Raw genomic sequence first — 26,391 nt, forward strand, 5'->3', positions numbered from 1 at the left:
CTTGACAGCAATTTTAATTTTAAACACTTAAAAAATCAATTGCAGTTCAAAATAGGTTTGAACAAATTTAGATTGTATTCATTTTTCATTTCAATTTAAACTGTTTGCTAATTTTCTACCATAGTGCAATGGATACTGGTGATCTGACATAATACATGAGTGTATTCAATATAAAATTAGAACGGAAATGGCTTTTTCATCTGAAAAGATATTAGATTACACATCAGTTCTACAACCCATGAAAATGTAGTTGACATTCCGTACTTTTAATTGATACTTCTACTAAATTAATCACAAATGACCATCAATCCTTTCAGAGAAAGTAACACTAGTTAGTTTCACTCATTCTTCAAATACTTTTTATATTATTCTTAAGCATGATAAAGACTGGGACAGTTGGAGCAAAGCAACCTGTTTAATATAATACTTTATACTGAAAAATAAATTCTTATTTATATTACTTATCAATAGTAAAAATGTTTTTCTCTGTTGATAATAAAATACTTGTGCTGTCAAATATCTTTTGACAACATACAAATATTTAAAATTTTTATTTTACTGTCACTGAAATAAACCGAAGTCTAATTTCATGAATAAGTAAGCTAAGGCTTTCATTTTTTGTATTTTTTACAGGACACGCAAGAAAAACTAAAAGAAAATTTTAAATTGGAGATGTTATCAAAATAAAAACCATTAAGATGTTAAAATATTTAAATTTACTTGAAGATATTTTTATTTTGGCTGAATTAAGAAATTAGGTCAGAAAAGTACAATACTGAATATTATAGATTCATTGCTAGTAGAGAAATTAAATTTGTTGTTAACAAAACTAAACTAACTAATATTCCAAGCAAGTACATTCTTTGCCTCAGTTTTTACTGCTGTTCTAAATAAAAGTATTAAAATACTAACCTATGTGATTGTATAATAATGTCTTCAATTTTCATCTGGAAGTTTCTGGGTTGAAAACAGCAATTCTCATATAATATAAAATCTCTATATCATATTGCATTACCAAACTTTCTATTTATGTGATGAAATAATAATAATAAAAATTATTTATTTATATGAAGAATTTTATGATGATATTACACACATGCAAGTCAAAGAAAAATATCACTACAAAATACTTATGGGCGATTTTAATGCAAAAATAGGAAAGGTAAAAACTTGTGAAAATACAATTAGTCCAGATTGAAGTGGGTAATGAGATGGCATAGGTGACATGCTCATGGATTTTGCAAAAGGACAAGAATTCTATAACCTAAACACATTTTACTGGAAAAAATACAGTTGAAACTGGACATGGCAAAGCCCAGCTGGCTGCGTGAGTGAAATTGATTAGATCATGTCAATCAATAAAGCAATAATATGAGATTGCATTGTTCTCAATCACATCATTGCTGGAAGTGACCATAGAATAGTAACAGCTAAAGTGAAAATATTTTTAAGAAAAAAATGTGTAAATGATAAAAACCTCAAGGAAAATGAAAATAAACATTGAAAAACCACTAGAAAATAAGAGCTATTCTGATCTTAATCTATTGAATCAGTTCTCTCTGCTGTAAGACTTGAATGATATAGACATACCAAAACATAATGAAGGAATTGTCAACATTATACTTGATTTGGCTAAGTCTATAGAACCATTAGACAAACATCATCAAAATACAAAAATCTCAATTGAAACTGTTAGTCTAATGAAAATTGGAAGACAATGAAGAATTCAGGAAATGTTATTACTAACTGGAATATGTTGAACTCTGTAAGACCATAAGGAAACACAACCAGGAGGAAATATGTCAGTTTAACAAAAAACTAGTGCAGAAGATGCTGGAAGAAGGTAAGGAAATTAATAGAACAAAACATAAATATGGAAAAACCAAACAAATGAAATCAAATTTTTCATTTAAAATGAAAAATTTTATTTTTTCATTTAAAGGGGGAGAACCCGGAGACACAGGGGAGCCCATCGGAGAGGCAAAGGGGGGACGCAAAGGGGGAAGAACACCACTCCTACGCAGAAGGGCAACCTTATCCCTAACCTGCTGACGGGACTTGCCAGGAAGGCCGGGCAAAACGTCAGAAGTATACAAACGACCAACCGCAGCGACACAGACGTCTCATCATCACTCCAGACCCCACGATCAGCACACCTACCCGAAGACGAAACAGAACGTCGCTCAGCCAACCGAACAGAAGGGTGGCAATGACGTACATGCTGCGTGAGGCCCTGAGAACTCCCAAAAGCCCGCAAACAATGAGCACACTGGTGAAGCAGCTCAACCGAAGAGGGCCCAGGGCACTTGTCATGATGGCAAGAGGCGGCATGGGGACGAGAATAGCCCTTACCACACCGCCGACAAGAAAACTCGATCACAACATCCGAGTGAAACAAACTGTGATGACGAAAAAGATCACCCGGCCTGGCAAACCACCCCGTACAAAGGGAACACGCCCCAGCAACCCAAGGAACGAAGTAAGAAACCGGACGAGCAGGAGAAATAGAAGAATTACCGGTCATAATCAGTACGTTTAACCCTCAACTCCAAGGCCCGCTGATAGGCCGGACACTCCTGACTGGTAACCGCATGGAGCAAAGACCTCCCAAACCGCAGACAGGCAGGACACGGGAAAGAATCTGCCCGAACAGCACAGGCCTTCAAATCGTGGGGCCCACCACAATGACCGCAAACCTCAGGCTCGCGACAACACTTAGAGATATGCCCATAACCCTGGCAACGAAAACAGCGGGTAACGTCGCCATAGTCCCTAACCCTACAACCACTCCAATCAACGAAAACGCGGTCACGAAGCCGCAACCAGTTACGCACAACAGGGGAACACTCCCCCAACCAATGAGTCTCACCAGCACGGGAAGCGACCACCTTCAGCAACTTAAAACCCGACGCAAACTCCTGGCGAGAAGGCCGACCGGACTCATTCTGGGAAAAGATGCAGTCCAGAACATCACTCTGAGAAAAATCTGAGGGAACATCATAGATCATCACCTTGGGCTTCAAAGGGCGAGGACGCGACATACCAAACCCTCGTCCCGCAAAGCCGCACAACCAATAATCTTGTCAACACCTGCACTATCGGCGGCCTCGACCAAGACATCGCCCCGAGGAAGCTGACGCAAACTACGTACCCCAATGGAACCCTCACGCGGCTTGACAACCTTCTTCAAGGAGGCAACAGTCGCGCGAGAGGCAGCCTGAGGATCGTCCGACGAAGGCTGGGCCGGCCGAACAAAAATGACGTTACCAGAAACGGACGAAGGACGCAACACAGTAGAGGACGGAACGTTCAAAGGGGGCGGACTCGAGGGACGACAAACGGCCGAAGCGAAATCGGCAGGACGAGAGAGAACGCGAGAAACAGCCCCGTCAACAACAGCGGAAAGCCGGTCCTGCTCCATCAAAGGACCCTCCAAAAAAGCTTTGCCAGAATCACATTCGAGGATGGCATCACCAAAATCACGTAGGAGACCCTCAAAATCCTGCACAGAACCACCACGGTTGCGAGCCCCCCGACGCCGAACCCAGTCACCCATTGCCGCATGACAACTACGCAACAGGGACAGACCACGATCCAACGACCCAGGAGAGCACTGCTCCTGCCCAACAGGCCCCGGAACAGGAGGAACAACAGAAGGAACAACAGCGGGGACAGCAGGGGGGACAACAGAAGAACCAGCAGAAGAAGGAGGAACCAAAGGAGGAAAATCCGCCACACCAGGACGCGAGCGTAAGTTAGAGCGCAAAGCAGGCGGGGAACGCCGACGGACGCCCCGAGCCGGACGATCAGAGCCAGAGACAACAGACGCAGACAAAGAAGAGGGCCCCGCAGAAGACGCAAAAACAGGGGGAACATGAACAACCGCAGTCGTAACAACACGGTCCACCTCCTCAGTATCAGAATCTGAACCTGATCCCCCACCACGCAAGAGTAGGGGATCAGAAGCATAAAAGGACGAGGCAGAAGACGCAAAAGCAAAAGAATCGGCAACCAACGCAGCAGGCAAAGGGGCGGAACCGGAAAGAAAACGCCGCAGAAGACTACAACGCCCTTCAAATTCACCCAGAAGCCGCTTATAGTCACCCAAAAAACCACCAGCCACAGGGTCAGGGGAACCACCAGAACAGGAGGCCGTAACAGAAAACAAAAATCAAGAAAAGCAAAGGCAAACACCAGCTACGAAGACACACAAAACAAAAGAAAACAAAGACAGAAAAACAGAAAAACAATACAAAGGCAACAGCCTACCAAAACGTAAACAACTAAATGTAAACAGAGTAACCAAGGAAAACAATCCTTAGCAACCACGGAAACAACCCTTAGCAACCAAGGAAAACAGAAAATATAATAATTTCCAACGAAATAAAAAAAATAAACGAATCAAAACAGAAACACCCCCAACGAAACAAGGGGAAAGAAAACAAACAAACAAACAAAAACACAAGAAAAACACAAACACACAAACAAACCAAGAGAGTAGTAAAAAAAAGGGGAGATAACCCCCTTTTTTGGCCCAACAAAAGGTTAGGCCAAAGCCAAACACACAAAACAGAAAATAAATCAAACAAAAACACTAAAAGACGACAAAACAAACAACAACAACAATAAAAAACAACACAAAAGGAACACCAAAAACACAAAAACCGGCACAAACGAACCCGCGAAAAACACTAAACCAGCAATTAAACACGCACTAACAAAAGTACAACCTAGCGCGACCACCATTAAGAGAGTCATTTCCTGACTTGTTCCATATACAGAACAAGTCAGGAAATATTAAAAATAACTGAAATATTTTATTGTAATTTATACAAGGACCAAAATCAGTCAAAATTAAAATCCCTGTACTAGAAGAAGAACCAGATGTTTTAGTAGAAGTAATACAGCCTATAAAATCAATGAAATGTGGGAAAGCTTCAGGAACAGATAATATTACTGCTGAGATGCTAAAAGCTGGTGGCAAAACACTACACTCAGCACCTGCAAAACTGTACTCAGGTTGCCTCAAAAACCAAAAGCTTCCAAATGCATTGAAAACTGCTGCAGTTTCTTCTATACAAAAAGGAACTCAGGAAGGCCTGAAGAATTATTGACTAGTAAGCCTCTCCTCATTTATCTACAAGGTTTTCACTAAGATAATAGCAAAAAGATTGCTAGCAACACTGAATGAATCACAACCAAAAGAGCAGCCAGGCTTCAGAAAGTCATAGAAAGATATACCATGCCCCTATGTGTAGCTTTTATTGATTATGAAAAGCCAATTGATTTGGTAACAACACAAGCCATAATAACTGCATTGCATAACCCGGTTGTAAACAGGCTACATAAACTTTCTACAGTCAATAAAAGAAGAAGCAGAAGCAACCAACTGTCAACAAACATAAATTATACATAAATATACAAAAAAGTGTAAGACTAGGTAACACTATATCATCCATGCTCTTCTTGGCCTGCCTTGAAGAGAATTTAAAAGTAGGATGGCTAGAAGAGGGCATACAAATAAATTAGTGGCCTATCTAAACTACCTGAGATTCATAGATGACATAGTTTTCTTCTCACAAGAACCAGAAGAACTTCAAAGACACATACAGGAACTGAAGGTGAAGATTTTTTTCTCTGGAGAAGTACTTGAACAGGAAGATCATTACATATATCTTGGCCAGCAGATGTCAACTGAGGGTGATACAATCAAAGAAGTTGAATGAAGAGTTAAGCTTAGGTGTCAGCCATCTGAGAAACTTAAAATGGTTTTCAAGAACAAACTCTCCTTTTGCCTTAAAAAAAGGTTTTCGATCAATGTATGCTGCCAGTACTTACCTATGGAAATGAAACTTTAACATTAACTATTGAATATTACAGAAGCTGCTACCCGCAGCTTCTCTAATGATGGGCAAATATTGCCAGACAGGATAGAAAGACCTGAAAATGGATCAGAGAATAGACAAAAGTACACAACATTACCACAAAGTTAAAGAAATAAAATGTTAATAGGGTGGCAAAGTAGCAAGAAGAACTGATGGCAGATGGACTAAATAAGCACTTGAATGGATACCAACGGATGTTAAATGCCCATAAAAAAACCAAAGGTTCATTGGATTGATGATATTATCAAGTACATTGGACCAAATTGGCAGAAGACTGCACAAGATAGTATTAGTTGGAAACATGATGATGAGGCCTTCATCCTGCAGAGGAACGACAACGGCTGAAATGATGATGATATACAAAAAAATATGTAAGTAATAATTTTATACCAATAAATTACAGAAATCATAATTATAGTTAATAATATAAACAATAAACATTTTTACATATTTTTAATGTAGTTTTTCAGTAATATTTGTTTGTCAGTAAAGGATTTTAGGTAGATTTCACAAGAAAGCTACCTATTGTAATGGGTACTACGACTTGAAAAAATTAACTTAAGAAAATTTTGATATATCTTCGCATATCACATCCCCCAGACCCCTAAAACCACCATCAGTTCAAAAGTTTATATACATTTATATATCTATATACATATTTCACTTTCTTGTGGACACGATAACTGTCATAATTTTGCATCAATCACTTTCAAATTGTTACGTAAAATATAACGACCCAAAATCTCAATCAAGTTTGTTAATGGGCAAAATCAAACCATTTAGATAGAAATGGGGGAGCTTGTTTGGAAAACAAAATATCGCTATAACTTTCTTATTAAGGAAAATATCAAATTTGTTTAAAGTTCCTACTATTCTTTGGATATGGGCCTAAAGCTTATCTAAGTAAAGGTTTTTGATATCACCAACCATTTGGTCCAAAGAGTGGAAAGAATGGGGGTTTCAATGACAAAAAAAATCACACCTCCCTTAACAGACACAGTATCAAATCAGTTTAAAGTTGTTTTAAGTCCTCTAAACATTACCTAAAACATTTGTCTGAAAAAATTTTTGATATGACCAGCCCTTATGGCAAGGGATGATCAAAATGTTGCTGAAATTGTAAGAAGATGGGGCTTGTTTTATGCTAAACATTTGAAACTTTTTTCACATACAACCATTAAAATTTGAAGTTTTTCTTAACTTTAAGTAGGAATTTTTTTTATCCCCTACTTAGTACTGGTGAAACCTACTCGCGCCTTCCAACGTGCCAAAAAGAATTTTTTTACTTAGGTTATTTTAATCTGAATATTCAACAACAAATTAATTTAAACTCTATAAAAACACTCTACAACTGTTAATTTACTTTAAATATAACAACTTTCTTGTAATAATATGATTTGAAACAAAATCAATTATACCATTTATTAGAAATGAAATTTAAGTTGTATATTATAGTGAAAAATCAGATTTTAATTACATCTGATAATTTATAAATTAATTTATCTATAAATTAAGTTTTCTGAATTATTAGGGAAATAAAAGAACTACATAACAAGCTTAAATAAAAAACTTTTCAGCTTTGAAAATGTTTAAAAAATATTAAAAGTTAAATATTTTTTATATTAAGGAGATTGGCATTGATAAATCACTAACTCACCAATTTGGTAATACAGAGTCAGTATGCTACCTTCTAAACTACCTAATCTCATATATAACCATTATAGTCATGGTAATTAACAAATGTACATACATACATACATAGGCCACATACGCAAATATAGTCAAGTCATCTTTATGTAAGTATCTTTAATTCCTAGCAAAAGTATGGTTGGCTTTTTTTTCAGTTATTTCATTCATACCTCTGCTTCCTTTAAAAGTATATTTGTAAATTTGATTTAAAGGGAAAATCATTTTTTTTTTAATGTTTCAGCTATTATTATCTCTAATTAATGGTTAAAATGTTATGAGTATAGATGGTATTTACATATGATCATTTTTATATTATATCATATATCTATCTGTTATTTTATTACCAGATAATATTTTGTTATTTTATTAGTATATTTATTATATTATTATTTACCTGTTTTTTATAAATATCTGTAACTGATGTATCTTCAAGATTTTTTGGCCTGTTTAAACATTTTGGATGTTTTTCTTCTAACTGTGGACTAGGAGGTGGCTTCAATACTTTTGATGATAGAACAGCTGTTTCAGATTTCAATTCATGAGTTCTTAATTCTTCTGTTGATGGTAAAGTAATGGTCAGTACAGGAGCAAGTCTCTTTTTATTAGAATTTTCTCCAAATTTTGATGAAAATAATTCCCCTGTTTCCTGATTTTGTTCATTATGAATAGTATCTGGCAATTTATCCTAAAATACAGAATTAAATTTAATAAATTTTACTGAAATTAAACATAAGCAAAACAGTATTTTACTAGATTGAAGAGATGTTATTTGTGACTTGCTGTTGTCACAGGTTTGCTAGTCACCATTGAGATGTTGCCACTAACTGAATTCCAATTTCAATCATACAATATTACAGAAAAAATAACCTAAAAATGTATTACTGTGTAATGAAAAATATAATAAAGAGAAATTAAAGAATATCATAAAATATGAACATAGAATCAATAACACAATTCTAAGCATGATTGTAAAGCTAAGTAAAACAAATTAGACAACAACTTGAACGAGCCAGTTCACTCACCTACTACCATTGTTTATACAAATCAATAAGTACAATCATAATCAGTCACTATATCATGTTTAGAACAAACAACCTTAAAATGTTTTTACAATATTAATGTTTTGTGAGAACCTATGTAATTGTCACAATGATGTTACTTTCAAGTCAAATAATTTTCAAACTCCATAAAAGACCTTGCAGTACATGAAAAGCCACCACACAAAGTAAATCAGTATAAAAATAAATTTTCATTTATTTACACCACAGGTCTAATAACTTCTATTAAAATCTTATAAGCTATATTTTAATTTACAAGCAAAATAAAATATAATGGTATTTTTTTAAAAACTGATCATGCATTTTTGAAATTAATAAAATGGTAGTCTTGATAATTAAGACTACCAATTAAGGTCACCAAAGAACAGCAAAGAATGGATATTAGTATCAAATCAATGAAATACCTGATGTTTAATTAATTTTAACACCTTTATATATAGGTTTTCCTGACTGAGTGCTGTAGATGATATGTATAATGTATTGTTTCCCACAGAAAGAATACATTAATTAGTAGCTTTCCACTATTTGTCATCCTAAAATAGGTTTCTTATAACTATTATAGACATAATGCAACTGAGTATATGTGGCCATAGCTAGAATTGCTTTACTTGAAAGTAATGATATGTATGATACAACCAGTTCCTCTCGTAAACAGAGCAAATGTGCCACTTCTAAATATCACTTGCATTTAGTGGACTTGATGTGCTATGTGGCAATATATTTGGTTAAATGAAGAAGGCAGCAGGAATACACTTCATTCTGTATTCTCCTTAATAAGCTTTGCTTAGGATGCACATTATTCTTGGAAATGACAATATAATTAATTTTTGAAAGTGACCTTGTTTCTTATCAGGTCACCTACAACCACTATAGTTATACCATCTAATGTATATACATACAATTATGTGAATTGTAGGCATTCACTCAATTATGATATTAAACAGACTAGACTGAAAAATGGTGTGAGCCTGTGGAGACGTAGGTGCAGACCCGTGGGGGTGGGCTTATCAAATAGCAATAAAGCGTTTCGATAAACAATTGCCGTTCTCACAGAGGAGCAAGCGAGCAAACAGATTACCAAACTTTTTCCCCGTGTTATTAACGGTATTAAAGACGTTATTGATTATGAGGTAAAACAATTCTCACAAGAAGAGGTATCTAAGGCTGCAGCCAAATTGAACAACAAGAAGGGTCCCGGCTCAGATGACATCCCCGCGGCCATTTTGAAATTTAATGTAGAAAGGTTTAATGTAGAAAGTATCATCGGAAATGACAGATGTACTGAACTACACTCTTGAGAACAAATGCTTCCCGAGTTGTTGGAAGGAATCGCGCCTAGTCTTCCTCCCCAACAAGCTAGAGAAGGTCAAGATGTCAAGTATCGCCCAATATGTCCTATTAACAATGTCGGCAAATCAGTCGAAAGAATGCTGTTGAACTGAATGCTGTTGAAAGAATGCTATGCGAAGTCTCGCGTAGTTGAGGAGTTGGAGGCGGGCGTCAGCATCCACTCCAACCAATACGGATTTTGGTCAGGAAGGTCAACAGTATAGGCAATAACGGAGGTGGTCAATTCGGCAGTCGCCACGAGACAAGAGACATGGAGGACCAGGCGCATGCCGATGTTCATTATGCTCGTATGGTAGTTCATTATGCGTTTGGTAGTGTGCCATAGAAGATCACGTCTGCGCTTCGCGACAAAGGAATCAGCGACTACCTGAGACGCATGGTCGGAGAATAACTGGGCGACCGTTGGGTGACAGCTAATACACATGGAGGAGATTTCAGCTGTCAGCAGATGTGCCACAGGTATCGGTATTGGGCCCATTGCTGTGGCTACTGGCATACGATGGTGTGCTTCACCTCCCTCTGCCGGACGGTGCTGAGATGATTGCTTTTGCTGATGACATAGCCATACTGGTTAATGGAAGGACGGAGGCTGAGCTGGAGACCAGAGGAAATGAGGCACTAGACATGATTAACACTTGGATGAAGGGGCATGGCCTAACATTTGCTCCACACAAATGCGAGTATACAACTCTTACTGGAAGGAGAGTGGTGGGATAGACAAATCTAAAGCTAGGCGATCAGCCCCTACAATTTAAAAACTGCGTCAAATACTTGGGAATTCACATAGACAGATCCTGTCACTTCAGTCAACATGTAGTCAAAGCGTGTTGCAAAGCCAAAAGGATGCTCAAGGCGCTCAACCAATTGCTGTCAATTCAGGCGACCCCGCGCACGTCCAAAAGACGAATGCTGATGTCCACCGTCACGTCGACGTTGCTTTATGCAGCCCCAGTGTGGGGAATATCCCAGCGGAAACTGTGGAGGTGTATTATAGAAGAACAATAATTATTCCTGTTTTGGATCAAATAATAATAAAACTGAACCAAAGATTAACTAAACACAAAGGTTATCTTAAAAAATTTAGGGATTTATTTCCACAGAAACATTTAAAAGTTTACATGGACAATTTACAGAATTGTTCAAATTTTAAGATCTGCAATGTAATCATTTGATTTTGACATTTGAGATTCAGCTGTGGAAGGCCAGACTTAATCAAGAGACGGAGAAAGATAAATTCAATAATGTAATTCAATCAATACAAGAATGTGATAATAACATATATCCAAATATTCATCAGTTATTATATTTGCTACTTTTCTGTCTCAACTTGTGTTAATGAGAGATCATTTTTAACATTTTGCCAACTTAAAACTTATTTAAGATCTACTATGAGTGAAGACAGATTAAATGGTTTAGCCTTGCTGAATATTCATTGTGAAATGGAGTTCAATATTAACAAAATTTTAGATGAACTTGCAAAAATAAAAAGAAAAATAAATATTAATGTATGATTTTATTTTATTATATATATATATATGTTTTATGTTTTGTTGTTCATTATTTTAGTGTTTTTTAAATCGTGTAGCGAGGTATATTTTACATAACATAAAGAAATTTATTTGAAAAGTTATTATATATTTTTTTTTTAATATTTATTAATTATTACCTGATTTTCATATATGTTGTGGTGGCCCCCAAACCAAATTTCTGGGTGCACACCTGAGTTAACATATGATTTTATAGTAATGTTACTGTAATTAGCCTGGCACACATACACATACTCACATGAGTAAGCTAATTTTTATAGGGCCAAATTTATAGAAAATGATAAAAATCCCTTTGTCAAATTTTCAATTGACATTGTTATCTGTGATATAAGAATTTTTATGAAGAGGCTGAAGCATTTTTTGAAGTGAAAAATATTTTTACTCTATTGAAGAATCTGCATTGTTTCACTAAAGAAAGGTGTTTACTAACTACTCTATTGTTTTGCACTACTTATCCCAGTTTTTTATAAGGATTTTACATATTTGAAGGAGCTGAGGTGAAAAAGTGAAAAAGATACCAGTTAGAGTTGAGAATATTAAGTGAATTTGATCATAGTCCTTAAAATGAAATGAATGAAACTGTCACTTGTAGAGCTGACTATCATCTGCATTTCTGTGGGCTTGGTGTGCAGATATGAAACTGTATATTTAGTTCAATAAAGAAGGAAGTAGCAAAGCGCTTGGTTCTCACATTCACATTTCCTAGTAAGCCTTGCATGGGATGCTTGGTTTTCTTCTAAGTTTGGTAAGTAATTTTTGGAATTGACTTAAGACTCACAAAAGTTCACCTTCAACTAATACAGTTAGGTAATAACAAATAAATCTTTTATTCTGACTGGTACATAATAATACATTATACAGATACCTCATAAAATAAATTACAAATATAAAAACATAAATTATAAAATTAAAAAAGAAGTAATTAAAATTTATATTAATTACTTAAAATATAAACACATGAAATAATGTAAAGTCGTTAAATGTAAAAAAAAAATATTAGAAAATAATTCACAATTCAGGTATAATTAAAAAGTATTTTGAACCCGTTTACATACATGTTGAACTGAATGTAGAAAATTAAGTTTTTTAAATTTGCTAAATTGGTAAATTCAGTTTTTTAAAATTGGCTTATTTAAAAATTCAATGACAGAGTAATATTGTTTCTGTAAAAGAAAAGCTTTTAATGGTAGTTTAAATAAATTGGTAAGAAGATATTTTAAATGGTTCAATAATTTATTCAAAATGGCAATAGAAACAAAATAAGGCTGTTTCTTGCAAGACAAAGGCTTATCTTGTATTAAATTAAAACAGTTTTAAGAAATAAGTGACTCTCTCTTACAAATATAAACTCAAAGGCAACATATGTGCACACATACAATGAAGAATTCCTTTCTATTTCCAGTAATAAATAAGTTGTAAGTAATTCTTGTAGTTAGTTGTAAGTAATTCTTGTAAGTAATTGTATAGTATTCTTATTCTTATTCTTACAGGTTTAGGATTAGGTTAATATTCAATTTTTGTTTCAGCCTACACTCAGTACTTAGGAAATAAAGGATAGTAAGAAATGCACCCTCGTATATAAGTGTTTTCATCACACATAACAAATTTTAATATATTTATTTTTTCAACCCAGATAAGTAAACCTTAAGGAATACAAGCAAAAACATTCAGATGGTATGAAAAAATGTTGAATATGACAGTAAAAGTTTTGTATTTAAGTAATTTACATATGGAAACACACCACATTTTTTAATTATAAATTAATTCAATTTTCAGTTTTTATAGCTCTCTTGAGTTTTAATGTAAAAATGAATACTTTGCATTTCTTTCTCACCAACTCGTTGCTGTATCACTAACAATTCTTTTCAAAAAGAATCAACAAATTTAATTGGAATCTGTTTATTATTATCTTCATGTATGAAACCAACTAAATTATTTTCTTTAAATAAAAATGTTTTTTGGAACTTATAAATTACTTTCTTCTAATAATAAATACTTTTATGAATAAGAATTAAAAGAATACAGTCTTCAAAAGTGTAGTGTTTCAAAAGATTGCTGAAAATTATCATATATTGATAAATTTCTAATTTTTAAACAAGAATCCATACTTTATGGTAGTATCTTATTAAAACAAGAATAAGGCTTTTGCATCATGTTAAATTATGTCATTTAAAATTAACTAATTTTTTATTACAATCTATTTTTGAAGGTAAAGATCATAAAGAATAAACATTACAATAATTATGTGGTAGTCAAAGATTTAAGTTGAGTCAAAGGTTTAGGTGGATTTAGAATGAACACCTAGTATTTTATCTATCTTACTTCTGCATCTTTATTGTCCTCAGATCCACTGTGTTCTTCAGCTGGAACCGACTCTTCATCAAAATCACTTTCTCCTGTTCTTTTCTTTTTAATACTTCCAGTACGTGTCTGAATAATATCTTTTACTTTACTCCAGGGGGTCTTATGACTCTTATGAAACTGCTGGCTTGATTTGCACTCCTATTAAAACAACAATTAAAAAATCAATTCATTGATAAACCATTAAAGACAATGGCTATTAATATTTTTTTATTAACTTAAATGCTTACAAACAAATATACAGTAGATGTTTAAACCTGAAGTCACAGAAAATAAATTCTTCAAGTCACTGACTGAATATACAATTTGTAACCTGTCTAACAAAAGAAGACATTAAAGTTAAAGTTCTACTGCCTTCTTTCATTAGGAATTAGGAGGCTTTAAGATTTATTTAACAAGTTATTGTTTATTAATCATTTATGTATTTTTATTTATAAGAAACATATTTTAACAATCATCTCTTAAATTAAACGACTATCAATACTGGCATTTTTGTGTTTTACCTACTTTCATCTGAATGTCATTATGAATATTTTTATATATTTCATTAAAATAACACTAATAGACAAAAAAACAATTTTAATATTTTTCTAAGTAAGATACCATTTCTTGAATTGCTTTTTTGCACACATTACAGATCTGTAAATACAATTTTTCTATCATCCTTAGTTTTAAATAAATTACGCTTCAAAAAACACATTAAGGGAAAATTTAGTTAAAATCTGTAAAATTTATAACTTTGCATGGCCATACCTGTGTTAGAATGATTTCGCTGATCATTTTTTTTATAAATAGCCTCAGACACATCCCAAATTAATATCCAACAGTAATCGGCTAGCATGTTAGTGTTCCATTTCCCTTTATAGCAGCTTTCCATCGAAATGTCTTTGTGGAAACTTTCACAGTGTTTGTCACTTACGTCTCTGAGGTAGTCCGGGAATAAATCCAGATGTGAGTGTAGGAAGTGTAGTTTCAAAGACATATTACATCCCATACCTCTGTATGAAGTAAGAAGTTGATTAACAATATTGTAGAATTGTTGGATTTTTGTTTGCCGAGAAAATTTTTGCAAACGTCTTTAAATGAAGCCCAAGCTACACTTTCTGCATTATTTAACATTGAGTTAGGTGCATCATCTTTGACCAACTCTCTTACGTGAGGATCAAAAAATATTCACTTTTTAATTTTTCCTTCACTTACATTCGAAAATTTCTGCCTGATGTACAAAAATTCAGGACTATCCTTCATTGCTTTTACAAAAATTTTCATTAGTCCTAGCTTGATATGGAAAGGGGATGAAAATATTTTTTTGGGTTCAACTAAGATCTCATAAATAATATTTTTCCCATTTGCAGTTAAGTTGTCTCGTTTCTTCCACTCTAGTAACATAATGTTTATCTCTAGTACGACTGTCCCATTCGCAAAGAAAACACATGTACTTAGTATAGCCTAACTGCATGCCTAACAAAATAGCTATAACTTTCAAATCACCACATATGTTCTAGTTATTTTTTTTATAATTTATTTTTTCAAGAATGTCTTTCAACGCATCATATGTCTCTTTTGAATTAATACCATATGCAATTGGTATCGAAGGATATTTTAAAAGCCACCAGTCATCAGGTTTATGAACTTGTCCTAAGTGCAACATAAGCTCATCAATATTTGTGCAATAAACCAAATTATTTTCATCAATAAATTACTGAGAAAGTTCTTTTTGTTGCTTTGAAAGCTAAAAATTGTTGTATTTTTTTGAAGTAAATTCCAACCTTGCAGTCTTTATCCTAACAGTTCGCTTGATTTTTTGATAAATTTCAATCCCTAACCAAGTCATTTAATTCACCTTGTGATATAAGATGCAGCTGATTACAAGATAATTCAAAATCAAAATCATTCTTGTCTTCTTCAGTACTGCCTGATTCTTCATCGCTACTTTCGAACCATACGTTCACAGGTGGTTCAGGAACTGGAATAATTTCACTGTGAGATACAGGCCTGATTGCAGATTGTAATGGGGGATATTTTACAGTGCATTTAGATTTTTTAGAAATTCCAGACACACTTGTTAAACAAAAGTAACGATTGGTTACATGATCCTCTGGTTCACGCCAAACCATAGGTATACCAAATGCCAATGCTCTCCATATATCTTTCAGCCATCCTCTTAAATACACAGAACAATTAATGCATAATATATGAGGAGCCCCCACATCTTATCCTGATCATCAATTTTATACTGAAAGTACAAATGATATGTTTTTTTAATTAAAGGAGTAATGTTTTTTTCTACTTACAGAACAATTAGTACATACTATATGAGGAGCCCACATCTCATCCTGATCATCAATTTTACATTGAAAGTACAAATGATATGGTTTTTAATTAAAGGTGTAATGTTTTTTCTACTTGATTTTGCGGTAAACTCACCACATACATAACAAAAGGCATCCACATCATTTACACAACTTTGAAGAATTATGATACTTCCCTGTTAACAAACTTAACACAGCAATAAGACTGAACAAAATTAATTCATTCCTAAATCCAGTGCTTAATACAAACAACATAGCTGTGTTTTCTGCTACATGTTTTGACCTGCACAGACATTAATCTTGTCCATGAAGGCTCACTCTTTAGTATTAGATATGATGTCATAATATGTGACTATATGATTTAATTCTTTGTCTAGTATTGCTTATTTATAGCTTACAAATTATGTTAAAAAAGTTAAAGAACAAAAAATACTAACTAATACTAATACAAATGAGGTTAAAATACTAACTATACGTTGAAAAATGACAAAAATTGTTTAATTAAAATTTAAAAGTTTTTCAAAAATGGTGGGTGATAGAAAGATTCTGAATTCATATTCGTTTTCAGCATCAAAAAACAGATTAAAATCATGTATCGCATGTTAGGAAAAATAAATTGTGTTTATCAGTGTAATTTTTAATTATATTATTATATAACTTACTGTATTACTGATTTGGAATTTTTATGTACTGTATGTCTTTATATGTTTATGAGAACAACTTTCATGTCATTTATAATGCCAATTATCTTATTTTTCGTACTTCTTTTTTTATATTAATCTAATGTCATAAATTATAGCTAGTAATTTATTATATGACCAAATAAAACAAAATTTCCTGTTGTTATCTTTGGACAAGAACTTTATAATCAATTTATAAAACTATACCATTACACTAAATATACATAGATGTAATTTTTAGTTTTGAACTATTAACTGTTGACAAAGGAGACTTTTATGACTCGTATGAACTGTAACCAAACGTAACAGAATAATGAAAAATAATAGTGTTTATGTGTAAATTATATATTTAACGAAAAGAAACAACAGATTAATTAACTTCTTAATTGTGTAATAAAGACAGAAATCTTAAATACACATGTAATAAAAAGGACTTTACAAAATGACATTAACTGTTGTTTTGTTTTTGTTTTTTTTTTATTAGCAGTTTAAAAGTTTCACTGATATAATGAATAAAATAAAACAAAACTTATTGATTCACTGTACTTTATAAATATTTTATCATTTCACATAGAGACACGTGCTGGCATACTTGTTTTTATGTATGTAGTATATATGAATTACATACTGAACTATTTTCGCTGCTAAATTTTTTTCCAAGTAAGGATAGAAGGAAAAGAGAAAATTAGATTGTCTTCCTTATCATTAAATGTATCTAGTTTATAACTCTAGTTAATTCATAATTACTTTCACATTTCTACTTAAATTGATACAAATTTCATAGGACTTTCAGAACTGTTGACAGAGGAGACCTTTATGTCCTAAATACCGTACCTTACCTTACCTTACCTTTATAATACCTTACCTTTATGTTGCTAATAAGTTAAAAATTTTATTGTTTCCAAAACCAATGATGACTTGATATAATGATATCTTTTTTTATTTTAAGAGATTTATTTGCTTGTTTAGTGTAAATATGTAGTTATACTGATTTGCTAAAGTTTATTTATTCTTTTATTTAGTTTTCTTATTAATAACTGTCACTAATCACAATTCTATTATTAAATAAAATTCTGCTACATACCTTTGATGTAGCATGTTGATCAATGATGCATGATGAACCTATGACAGCATCTCCATCTAATGATTTACTTCTTCTTGAATCATGTTCATCAGCTCCTAATCTTGAACGTGATCCACTATCTATACTCGAACCAAACCGCTTACGACCTGAAATTGAGCTATAATTTTAAAAAAGGTCTTTACCTGGTTATTCATTCATTTCAGTGTTGTGAATTCACAATATTAAACTTGAATATAAACAGCAAATTACACTAAAAGAATGCTTTAGAAAATAAAATTATAAAATAAAGCTTTAGAAGAACCTAAAATAAAATTTCTTTAATAGATGTGAAGTAATGGTTTATTATTCATTTGGATACATTTACAAGTCACACTAATTCTAAGTACAGCCATGGATTACTGTCAAGGAAGCTTGAGTCTGTTTTCAGATGGCTCTTTAGGTCTACAGAATAAACAATTTATCTATAGCTTATAAGTTTTATTTATAGAAAAAACAATTTGTTGCAGCATAAATTTTGTTCTAGTTGACACACTGGAATTGATCAACAATGTTTTGTTCCCTTCCTGGGCAAAATTACTTCATTCCTCCTTCTGTCCAAAATGAATGACCATTGCCTGTTAGGGAGTCTTAAAAAGCAGCTGAGGTTTGTCTCACTTTATGGTCTTTTTATGGATAAAAGCTTCCCTTTTACAATATTCACACCTTTATCTTGCATTTAATCTCTTCCTCTGGTGGTGCTTGTACTCTAAGGGTTTAAGCTTGGTGCCTATCAGATTCATGCTAAGTTAGAACAGCAGCCACAGTATGCATGTGATCTGCTAGAGACAGTTCTACCTATGGTCTGACTGGGGACTCTGCTACCTTATCCACCAGTAGATAAGTAAAATTATGTATAAAATAATTAAAATTGATGCGTACAAGTATTAACTTCATATGTTTCAAACTTTATGAGCAGATATGACAAGCTTATAAAGGCTTTAAGAAATGACAAATAATAATACAAGTATTATATCGCAACAAGACCAGTATAATGGTACTGAGTAACAGATTCCTACCAATTAAGAAGAAAGTAGTAGACAATATAACAATGGGAGGAATCCAGAAAGGGGCTAAAAGAAACCATTTTAGTAAAGGTAACAAGTGACCTTCTATGACCAGTTGAAATCAGTTCGGCGAGATGTCAGTCAGCAAGATGAAGTTTGACGAGAGTCTGCAAGACAGTGCAACGATAGAGTTCTAAACGAGAAGTTATTATGTAAGTTTGAAATGAGAGTATTCTGTGAGGGGGTCCGTGAAGGAGCAAATTTCTAGTGCAGGCTCAATGTAATTAAGGTGACATCACAAGTAATTCCAGTTCACGAAAACAAGAAATGATTTGATGAATTACTGTTGACTATAAATAAAAGAGATAATGTACTATTAAATTTCATTCATAAATTGTTAGGGTAGTTTTATTTGTGAACAGCCTAGGTATTTGCAGTAAAGAAACTTTATACTTGTCATATCTATTGTATCATTGCTGTTAATACAAAACTAGTTGGTAAAAGTGTTAAGATTAGCGGTCATGCTAATGTTTTTTTGTTTTTTTTTGTAAATGGGACTGAATTTTGGTTTTCAATATTTAACTACCTATGAATAAATCCTTATGATTACTTTAAATTCTGTTTTGTATGTAATCATTGTCTGTCATTATTACTATTGTTGTGGTTGTGATTACTATGATTATTATTTGTTTATTATTGACATTAATGATTATTATTGTTTGCTGTTGTCATTATTATTCTGATTATTATTGTGAGTTGTTTGTTATTGTTATTTATTATTATTATTATTATTATTATTACTGTTGCCATTATTATTATTATTATTATTATTATTATTATTATTATTATTATTATTATTATTATTATTATTATTATAATGTCCTTAGCAACCTTAAAGGTTGCTAAGGACTGTTAATCTGTTTGTTTACATTTATTTATTTTATTTTTTTTAATTTCTCTTTATTATTTTGCAAAAGTATGGAAGTGTAAAATTTGGGCCTTTTACCTCTTTTAAGTGATTTTCTTTAATTTTCTGGATCATACGTTGTTCACGATGCCGGGCAGCGCGGATCGTTGTCCTCTATGTGATGAGATTTTCTTTGGGAAACAGAAGTATTTTCGTTGTGTGGTGTGCACAGTTCGGTGTCATCAAAAATGTTTAGGACTTTCGGCGGAGGAGGTTAGATTGTATTCTCAGAGCAAGAATTTTAAATGTGGCTCTTGCGTAAAGAAGCATGTCATTATCGATGATAACACTTCTGTTGGACACAACGTTGAATCTGATAATGGTACTGTTGGTGGTTCTATTCGGAGAGATATGCTGTCTGTTAAGGGTGTTGAATGTATTTTGAAAGATACGGGTCTTTCAATGAATCCACCTGAGGTGGTTTGTGATAGCTGTTATAAGCAGAGCGATATCATTGCTGATAAGGATTTGCTTCAATCTCTGCGGTCTGCTGTTGACGAGGGAGTTCTGGAAATAATTCGTGCCCTCCAGTCTGAACTTAATGATATAAGGTTTGAACTTAAACGTCTTCGATATGAGAATTCTGAATTGAAGTCTTCGATTAGCGAAATAAGAGGTGTAGTCGTGTCTGGCATGGTTGTTCAAGATGGAAATTTACACAAGGATGTTCTTTCCTCTGGTTCTTCTTCTCTTTCGCCTGCTAACCTTATTCCTGATCCAGTTAGACCTCGTTGTGGTGACGATAATATTAACCTCTCCTTGCCACCTCACTGTGCTACTTCTGTATTTAATGCGGCTAAGAGGAATGGCAACATGACACGAGTGCGGAGTTTTGATGCTGGGTGTATTCAGGATGCAGTGAGGTCCTCCGGAAACGCTTCGTATGTGGGTTTCAAAAATGCTGAGGGGCTTACTTCTGCTACAGTTGACGCTGTAAATAAATCCGCTAACCCTGTGAATGATGTTTTGACTGCAGCCTCCCATGATGTGGCTAAGAAAACTGTTTGGACTGTTGTTGGCTCTGAGAAGCGTAAAGGCCCCAAAGTGAAGTCTTTTCTTGAGGGTTCCATTGCTCCGTCTAACCCTAAGAAAGGGGTGAGGTCTCGAAATGCTGTTTTTGGGAAAGGCGACGTATGCTGTGATTTGGTTAAGCCCAGGACTAAAGCTCTTTTTGTTTCGAGGTTTAACTCTTCAACCGGGGTTGGTGATATCACCAAGTTGCTTGGGGGACACAACTTTCAACATCTTCAGTGTATTCGTCTGAAGACTAGGTACGAATCGTACAGCTGGTTTTGAATTGAAGTTTGTGCTTCGGATTTTGACAGCTTAGTTCGTCCTGAGATCTGGCCTGTTGGTACGCTGTTGGCTCCATTTTATGGTCCGTTGAGCCCTGATGCAGTGTTTATAGGAAAGGTTCACGGGAGGATGGATTGCAGCTTGGTAGCGATGGGTAAATTGAGGATGATCTACCAGAATGTTCGTGGTTTGAGGACTAAGCAGGATGAAATTTTCGCGTCCTTGATTGATTTTCACTTCGACGTGGTTGCCTTGTCTGAGACTTGGCTTAGCGATGAGCACTGTGATGTCAATCTGTTTCCAGACTGTTACCATGTTTTTCGGGCTGACCGGGATTATGCTGCTTCTTTACTTCAGCGTGGTGGTGCTTTAGCTATTCTTGTAAAATCAAGCATTAGGTGTACGAGGAGGAAGGACCTCGAGGCGTTTCCTGAAGCTGTATGGGTTAAGCTAATTCGACCAGGCATGAAGAATTTGTTGGTTTGTGTTATGTATGTTGCTCCGTTTTTAGCTTCAAGTCTCCTCGACCAATATTTTGATTTTCTGTATATGCACGTAGATATTTTAAGTTTTGATATTTGTATTGTAGGCGATTTTAATGTATCTGGAGTGAGCTGGTCTACTAGAAGTCTTCCTGCAAATATTGGGTTTTATGCTAAATGTAAAGCACGATCGGTTTTTGATTTTGTTGACATGATGAACTTGGACGTTTTTACACACGAATCAACGGATCCTTCCTTCTGTAATAATGGTTTGGATTTAATTTTGACTAACTGCAGGATTTTCACTAGAGCTGCTGAGGCTCTTGTTTGCCCTGATAAGTTCCATCCTCCGTTTGAAATTGGGTTCCTTGAAGTCGCAACCGTTGATGTGGCGGAAACGGGCCTGGTTTTTCGCTATGATCGTGGTGACTATCGTGCGTTGTATGACGATGTGAGGTTTGCTGATTGGTGTAATGTTCTCTTGACCGTCGATTTGGAGGAATCGGTTCTGGGTTTACAGAAAATAATTACTGCAGCGATTAATAAACATGTTCCTGCATTTCGTCCTAAGTCAACCAAATTTCCACCTTGGTTCAATAGGAACATTGTTAACCTTCTCAAGAGGATGAAGGCTGCTCATCGCAGGTTTAAATCTTCTAGTCTGTCGGATGATTATTTCTTATTTTCTCGGCTGCGTAGAGATGTTAAGTATGCGATAGCGGATGCCAGAGTGGTTTGGGCTCGGAAGTGTGAATCTGACTTTTGTTGTAATCCGAGGAATTTTTGGAAATATATTTCTCAACAGAAGTCTATGTAAGGACTCCAGCCCCTATTGTCCATGGGCGGACTATTTCTGATTCTTGGTTGAGTTGTCAGTATTTTGGTGAATATTTTCAATCAGTATACCAGGACTTTCCTACGCAGACTATGTCTGGTGGCGCCTATATCAACAACCATCAGATTCTTGACATTCCGATGGTTTCATCTTCTGACGTATCCAGTGCTATAAGCATTCTTAACGCTAGTTCGGCGGTCGGCTTGGATCGGATTCCTGCGTTTGTTATCAAAGGTTTGAATGAGATTGTTTCTCCTATCCTGGCTTCACTGTTTAATTGGAGCTTGTCGTCTTCTTCTTTTCCTTCCCTATGGAAACACGCAGTTGTTACTCCTATACCTAAGCCTGGTGTCCCTTCCCTGGATAATTTCAGGCCTATTTCTATCATCGGTACTTTTTCCAAAGTCTTCGAGAGGATTCTATTTGGACATGTTTATGACCATGTTCTCCCGATGTTGTCATTTCAGCATGGATTTATTAAAGGTCGTTCACCAGCTTCTAATTTGGCCTCCTTTTTGCAGGATTCAGTTAATGCAATTGAACGTGATATATTTTGATTTTACCAAAGCTTTTGACAAGATACCCCATCATTTGTTGTTAACAAAGACCAAGGGCTTCGGCTTCAGCGATCGTTTTAATGATTGGCTATCCTCTTATCTTCGTGACAGGCGTTTTTCGGTTCGTTTTGGTGGACAGATGTCTGAGAAATCCTTCTTGGCTAAGTCTGGAGTGCCGCAAGGCTCTGTTTTGGGTCCCCTTCTTTTTAATATTTTTAGAAATGATATCTGGGATCTTTTGGCGTGCAATTTTCAGATGTTTGCGGATGACGTCAAAATATATTGTCCGATCAGAAATAGTATGGATCACCTGTTGCTACAATTGAATATTAACAAGGTTGTTGAGTGGGCTGACCGCAATTGTATGCCCTTGAATTTTCGGAAGACCAAACATTTGACTTTGTCTCGTAAGACGTCAAGCTCTGTTTTCAGCTATAGGATTGGTACGCACGCTATTGTCGCTGAGACATTGGTTGAGGACCTCGGGATTTTATTTGACACGGAGTTGTATTTTCACGAATATGTTGTAAAGCACGCCGAGACCTTGGTCTTGTCCTTTGGATTTGTGGACGGTTTAGCAATATTTCCACTTGTAACTTGCTGTACAAATCTTTGGTGAGGAGTCGCTTGGAGTACTCGACCGTGGTGTGGAATAGTACACGACGTTTTGCCTCTGATCTGGTTGATGGTGTTCAGAATAGGTTCTTGAACTGGATGCGTTTTAAGTTTGGAGATTGTTTTGTTGGTGCTAGTAGAGAGGATATGTTGAGGCAATTAGGCCTTTCCAGGTTATCTGATAGAAGAACGTACTTTGACTTGGTTTTCTTTTATAAAGCTTTGCACAACAAACTTCCGACGCGTTACCATGTTGTCTTGCGGAACCAGGCCAGGTCAGTGAGGTCTTTTAGGCAATTTGTGACGCCGGTTGGTTCCACCGTGTCTCCGATTGAGCGGTGTACCAGTGTTGCAGTGGAGTTCCAGGATAAGCTAAGCTTTTGGGAAGATGAGGCAACCTTCATTAAAAATTTGAGAGGGTTACGTGGAGATGGATCATTGTCCTTGGTGTAATGCTCACTTTCATAATTTTAAAATTATTGTTGTTTTTTTTTTTTAAGGATTATTGCTTATAACTTGTTTTATTTGGAATGTATTAGTAATATTGTGTTTTTGTTTTTGTATGTTTTCATCTATGTGTTTTTATTATCACTCCGTAGCTACCGTTTTTAAAGTTTTAATTGTTTTTTTGTATTTGACTGTATAATTTTTATTATTATTATTATTGTGTTTTGAATATTGTATTTTTAATTTATATGTGGGTTGTTGACTTGTGGCTGTTCTTTTGTGACTTTATGTGATAGTGTGCAGCATACAAAGGTTTTGTAACTGTTCTGTGGAAACAAACAAAGCAAATAAAATAAAAATAAAATAAAATAAAAAAAAATAAAAATTATTATTATTATTATTGATTTGCCTTATTTATGTTCTTAAACTAATAAATTGTAATTATATAAACATTTTCAATTGTCAATCTCTCAATATCTACAATATAATCTAAAATTTAAGAAATTTGATACTTGTAAGAGATATTTGAAAGTTAATACAAACACTTAATCTTTTCTATTTATTTATTGTTTACTCTTTTTTGTGATTCTGTTTCTGTAATATTTTGTAATAAACACTCTTACTGAAATAATTGTTTGTTGTTGTTTACTGTCTACTTGGATTACTTTGATTAATACTTTTTTATCTACTGTGATTCACGGAACTCACTGAAGTTTAAGATTATATACATAATTTAAGGAGAGTATTCATCATCAGAATTACCCCATAACTCATGTACAAACTTCATTAAAATTACAAATACATAAAGTAAAAATTAAATAATTATAGTAAGAAATGCCTCCTCTATGAATCATGAGACCTTGCCTTTGGTGAGGGGGCTTGAGTGCTCAGGGATACAGAGTAGCTGGACCGAAGGTGCAACCATATCGGAGAGGTATCTGTTGAGAGCCAGACTAAGGAATGATTCCTGAAAGAGGGCAGCAGCTCTTTCAGTAGTTGTTAGGGGCGTGAGTCAGAATGACTTAAACGGCCATATCAACATCACTCAGTCCTCTGAGTACTGCGTAGCTGAAAGCAATGGAAAACTACAGCTGCTTATTTTCCAAGAAAATGTGGCTCTCTGCATTTTCATATAGCAATGATGGAGGCGCCTTCCTTGGTAAAATATTCCGGAGGTAAACTAGTCCCCCGTTCGGATCTCCAGGTGGGGACTACTAAGGAAGGGGTCACCAGAAAATTAAAAAATAACATTCTATGAGTCGGAGCGCGTAGAATGTTAGAAGTTTAAAAAAGGTTGGTAGGCTAGAAAATTTAAAAAGGGAAATGGATAGGATAAATGTGGATGTAGTAGGAATTAGTGAGGTTCGGTGGGAAGAGGAAGGCGACTTTTGGTCAGGTGATTTTAGAATAATTAACTCAGCTTCATAATGGGCAGGCAGGAGTAGGTTTCATAATGAACAAGAAGATACAGAAGAGAGTAGAGTATTTCAAAACGCATAGCGATAGAATCATTGTAATAAGGATAAAATCAAAACCTAAACCGACAACGATTGTTAACGTCTGTATGCCTACAAACGCCCATGATGATGATGATGAGGTAGAGTGTGTATACGAAGAGATTGATGAATCAATTAAACACGTAAAAGGAGATGAAAATGTAATAATAGTTGGAGATTGAATGCAAGCATTGGAAAAGGCAATGAAGGAAATATAGTCGATGAATACGGGCTGGGCAAAAGGAATGACAGAGGGGACAGACTTATAGAGTTTTGCACGAAGTATAATTTATTAATTGCCAACACCCAATTTAAAAATCATAATAGAAGAATATACACTTGGAAAAAGCCAGGCAATACTGCAAGGTATCAGATAGATTATATCATGGTTAAGCAAAGATTTAGAAATCAACTTGTTGACTGCACAACTTACCCTGGAGCAGACATTGATAGCGACCGTAATTTGGTGATAATGAAATGTAGATTGGGGTTTAAAAACCTGAAGAAAAGGTATCAGATGAATCGGTGGAATTTAGAAGCTTGAGGAAGAGGAGGTAAAGAAGATTTTTGAGGAGGACATCGCAAGAGGTCTGAGTAAAAAAGGTAAGGTAGAAAATGTAGAAGTAGAATGTTAAAAAGGAAATTCTTAAATCAGCAGAAGTGAACTTAGGCGAAATAAAGAGAACT

General features: G+C 34.5%; 1 protein-coding gene across 1 annotated transcript in view; it reads right to left on the reverse strand.

Moving 5' to 3' along the window:
• The window catches only part of LOC142319664 (uncharacterized), a 139,050-nt gene that overhangs the window by 41,459 nt on the left and 71,200 nt on the right, over window positions 1-26,391 (reverse strand). The window contains exons 2-4 of the mRNA XM_075357217.1: window positions 17,967-18,112; window positions 13,852-14,031; window positions 7,969-8,259 (exon numbers count right to left, since the gene is read on the reverse strand). Coding sequence (XP_075213332.1) covers window positions 7,969-8,259; window positions 13,852-14,031; window positions 17,967-18,112 — 617 coding nt within the window. The remainder of the gene's footprint in view (window positions 1-7,968; window positions 8,260-13,851; window positions 14,032-17,966; window positions 18,113-26,391) is intronic.

This window comes from Lycorma delicatula, chromosome 1 (assembly GCF_047948215.1).
Source record: "Lycorma delicatula isolate Av1 chromosome 1, ASM4794821v1, whole genome shotgun sequence".
Classification (NCBI taxonomy): domain Eukaryota; kingdom Metazoa; phylum Arthropoda; class Insecta; order Hemiptera; family Fulgoridae; genus Lycorma; species Lycorma delicatula.